The sequence below is a fragment of the Haliaeetus leucocephalus genome, unplaced genomic scaffold (assembly GCF_000737465.1).
Source record: "Haliaeetus leucocephalus isolate CR32 unplaced genomic scaffold, Haliaeetus_leucocephalus-4.0 Scaffold830, whole genome shotgun sequence".
Lineage (NCBI taxonomy): Eukaryota > Metazoa > Chordata > Aves > Accipitriformes > Accipitridae > Haliaeetus > Haliaeetus leucocephalus.
In genome coordinates, this window is record NW_010973266.1 from 1,860,656 (window position 1) to 1,863,155 (window position 2,500).

Below are 2,500 nucleotides of genomic sequence, written 5' to 3' on the forward strand. Positions count from 1 at the left end.
CCAAGGATCATTTACAGAGCTTTTTCTTAAAAAAACCTGTAGGACCCATATCTTCGAACGTGACAGCAAGGAGGGAGAATTTTGAGACGACGAGTACGATTGAAAGTCATTTTTGTAATTATGTAAACTGGCTGACATCAGTCTTATCAGTGCCATCTTGATTTAAGGTATGTTTTCTGTACGATTTTTATAGCTGATAACACCCCATGCCATCAGAGTTCAAACACCACCACGGCACATTCCAGGAGTTGTTGAAGTAACTCTCTCCTACAAATCCAAACAGTTCTGCAAAGGTGCTCCCGGCCGATTCGTCTACACTGGTAAGTGTACGGTTTCCTTACTCCTTTCAGGATAACACCTCCCGTCAATTAATGATACACAGGCAGTGCAAAGCGCGAGTGTTACGATGCTGTTAAAAAATAGGACGTGTCTTGCAGGAAGTGTAACTGGTGGTAGCTGGGCCTCAAAATACCTGTTCCTCTGGGCACCCAGGAGCCCTGGTACCTATCCAAGCCTCTTGGGTCTTAAAAATGTCTCGAAGTCTCATGGGATCAAGCTCTCTCACAAGATGCCTGTTACTTCCTGTTTTCATTTTGGCCAGAAATAGATTAACAGCGGTATTTCCTACTCTGCTCCAGCCAGAAAAGGGAGTTAAGAAGTATTCAGTGATGAAAAATATTTTTCAGACTATCTATCCAAACTTCTTGAACTTCCCTAAAGGTTGAGTTGAAGTTTTAGGCACCGGTTCAAGTAGCTGGTGTTGGATCCAAAGAACTTTATCCAACCTTATTCACAATCTGGCTCTAAAAATTCTTTCAGACCTGAAACTTGGGATACAAACTCACAAGCCTGGGAATGATTTATTTGTGACAATTCTTTTAAATACATTTGATTTTAATTTACAAGAGCACAAGAAAAAGTCGGAACTTTGTGGTTTCCAGTGGTTTTAATATGAAAATTCTTACTTCGGGATGAAGTATTGCTGGCTTTTTATCTAAAATGTGTATTACAGTTTTTCTGGCATTTAACAATGAATTTAACTGAGGTGCTGGGAGGGAAAAGGGAGAAACAGCAATTTAATTTACCATACTTTTGGATGAGGATTCTAGGTAATAAATTGGATCTGATGAATCAATCTCTCTTTTGAAAACAAAGAGCCTTTAACTGTTTACTCGACAGACTGCAGGGATTCGGGGAGAGTTCTTGCTGCTTATTGGATAGATAATGCAGATTGCAGATGATGTGCAGATGATGTGCATTTTGATGAATATTTTCCCGCTAGACTGCAACTGTTTCTATCTATTAATTTAGATCTAATGGGAAAAGTGTGTTCCTGGGTAGTTTTAAGCTAGGACTTTTTAAACAGTTAACGCATCGAGGATATGTTTTTGTGTCTGCTTGAGATCTATTGCTGAAATGAACTTTTAAGTGATGGTAGCACCCGAGATTCCTATCTTCCATCTATCCCCAAAGAAATCACAACCTGAGCAAAACCAACGCTTGCATTCACACCTGGGTGCCTCACGTCCGGCTGACAAAGGAGAGAATATTTACATTTCCTTGATCTTTCTGATTGGGTTTTTACTGGAGTTACCAAACGGGGTGGTGGTGACAGTGGTGCTAACAACACAGCTCGAAAGCCAACGTTGTTTCATAGTCTGCTGCAAAGGTGGTAACCGCAGGTGGGGCTGCCTCCAGTCACGGTTACTGCGAACATGGCCCGTGCAAAGCTACAGCAGAGTATCCTGACAAGTATGACTAGCTAAGATAAGTGTTCAGCAAAATAAAAAATGAATGAATTAAAAGCCTTAGACTAAGTTCCAGATATTTTAGCAGTTGCGAGCTGGTGCAGTTCCATTGCACCCAGGGAAGCGCTGCAGATTTGAACCAGATGACGGTCTGGCTCTCAGTGCACAGGCCTGGAATTTTGAATTGCTCTACAGTAACGTCTTCAACTCATTGCTTAGGTGCGGATTTTGCAAATTTGGCAAATTTTGCTGTTTTGAACTTCTTTCTAATGTGTGAATGCAAATATGTATGAAACTGTAAGGAAAAGCCATTCGTTTCTTCTTTCCTGGGGTTGTCTTTTGTCTTTATCGCTAAGTAAAGATGTTCAAAAGAATCGTGAGAATGTCAGGAGCTTCTCTCTCTGGAACTAAATTGTAATAAAGCTACATTGCTAACAACACTTTAATGGGAATATATATTTAAAACACCTTTTGAGGGAAACAAAACCCTATATCGCAGCAATAAGAAAATAAAAAGATAAAGGCAGCGTCTGCCTGACCGAGAAACTTCCTGAAGTGATAGGGTGACTGAGATACAGTCTTTGGAAATTACAGCTGCCATTGCGAGGGAAGCCAAGCCTCACTGTATTTCAGAAAATGAAAATGATGTAGCCCTAGAGGAGGGAGGGGCCGAATCCCCAGGGCATCTGTTTCCCATCAGTGTCCCACCATGCTTGCAGTCTGGCTTGGCACTCTAACATTTAACCTTCCCA

The 2,500-nt window shown here is 41.2% G+C and overlaps 1 protein-coding gene across 1 annotated transcript in view; it reads left to right on the forward strand.

The window, feature by feature from the left end:
- EBF3 (early B-cell factor 3) overlaps positions 1-2,500 on the forward strand; it is a 119,586-nt gene that overhangs the window by 86,039 nt on the left and 31,047 nt on the right. The window contains 1 exon segment of the mRNA XM_010582011.1: positions 194-320. Coding sequence (XP_010580313.1) covers positions 194-320 — 127 coding nt within the window.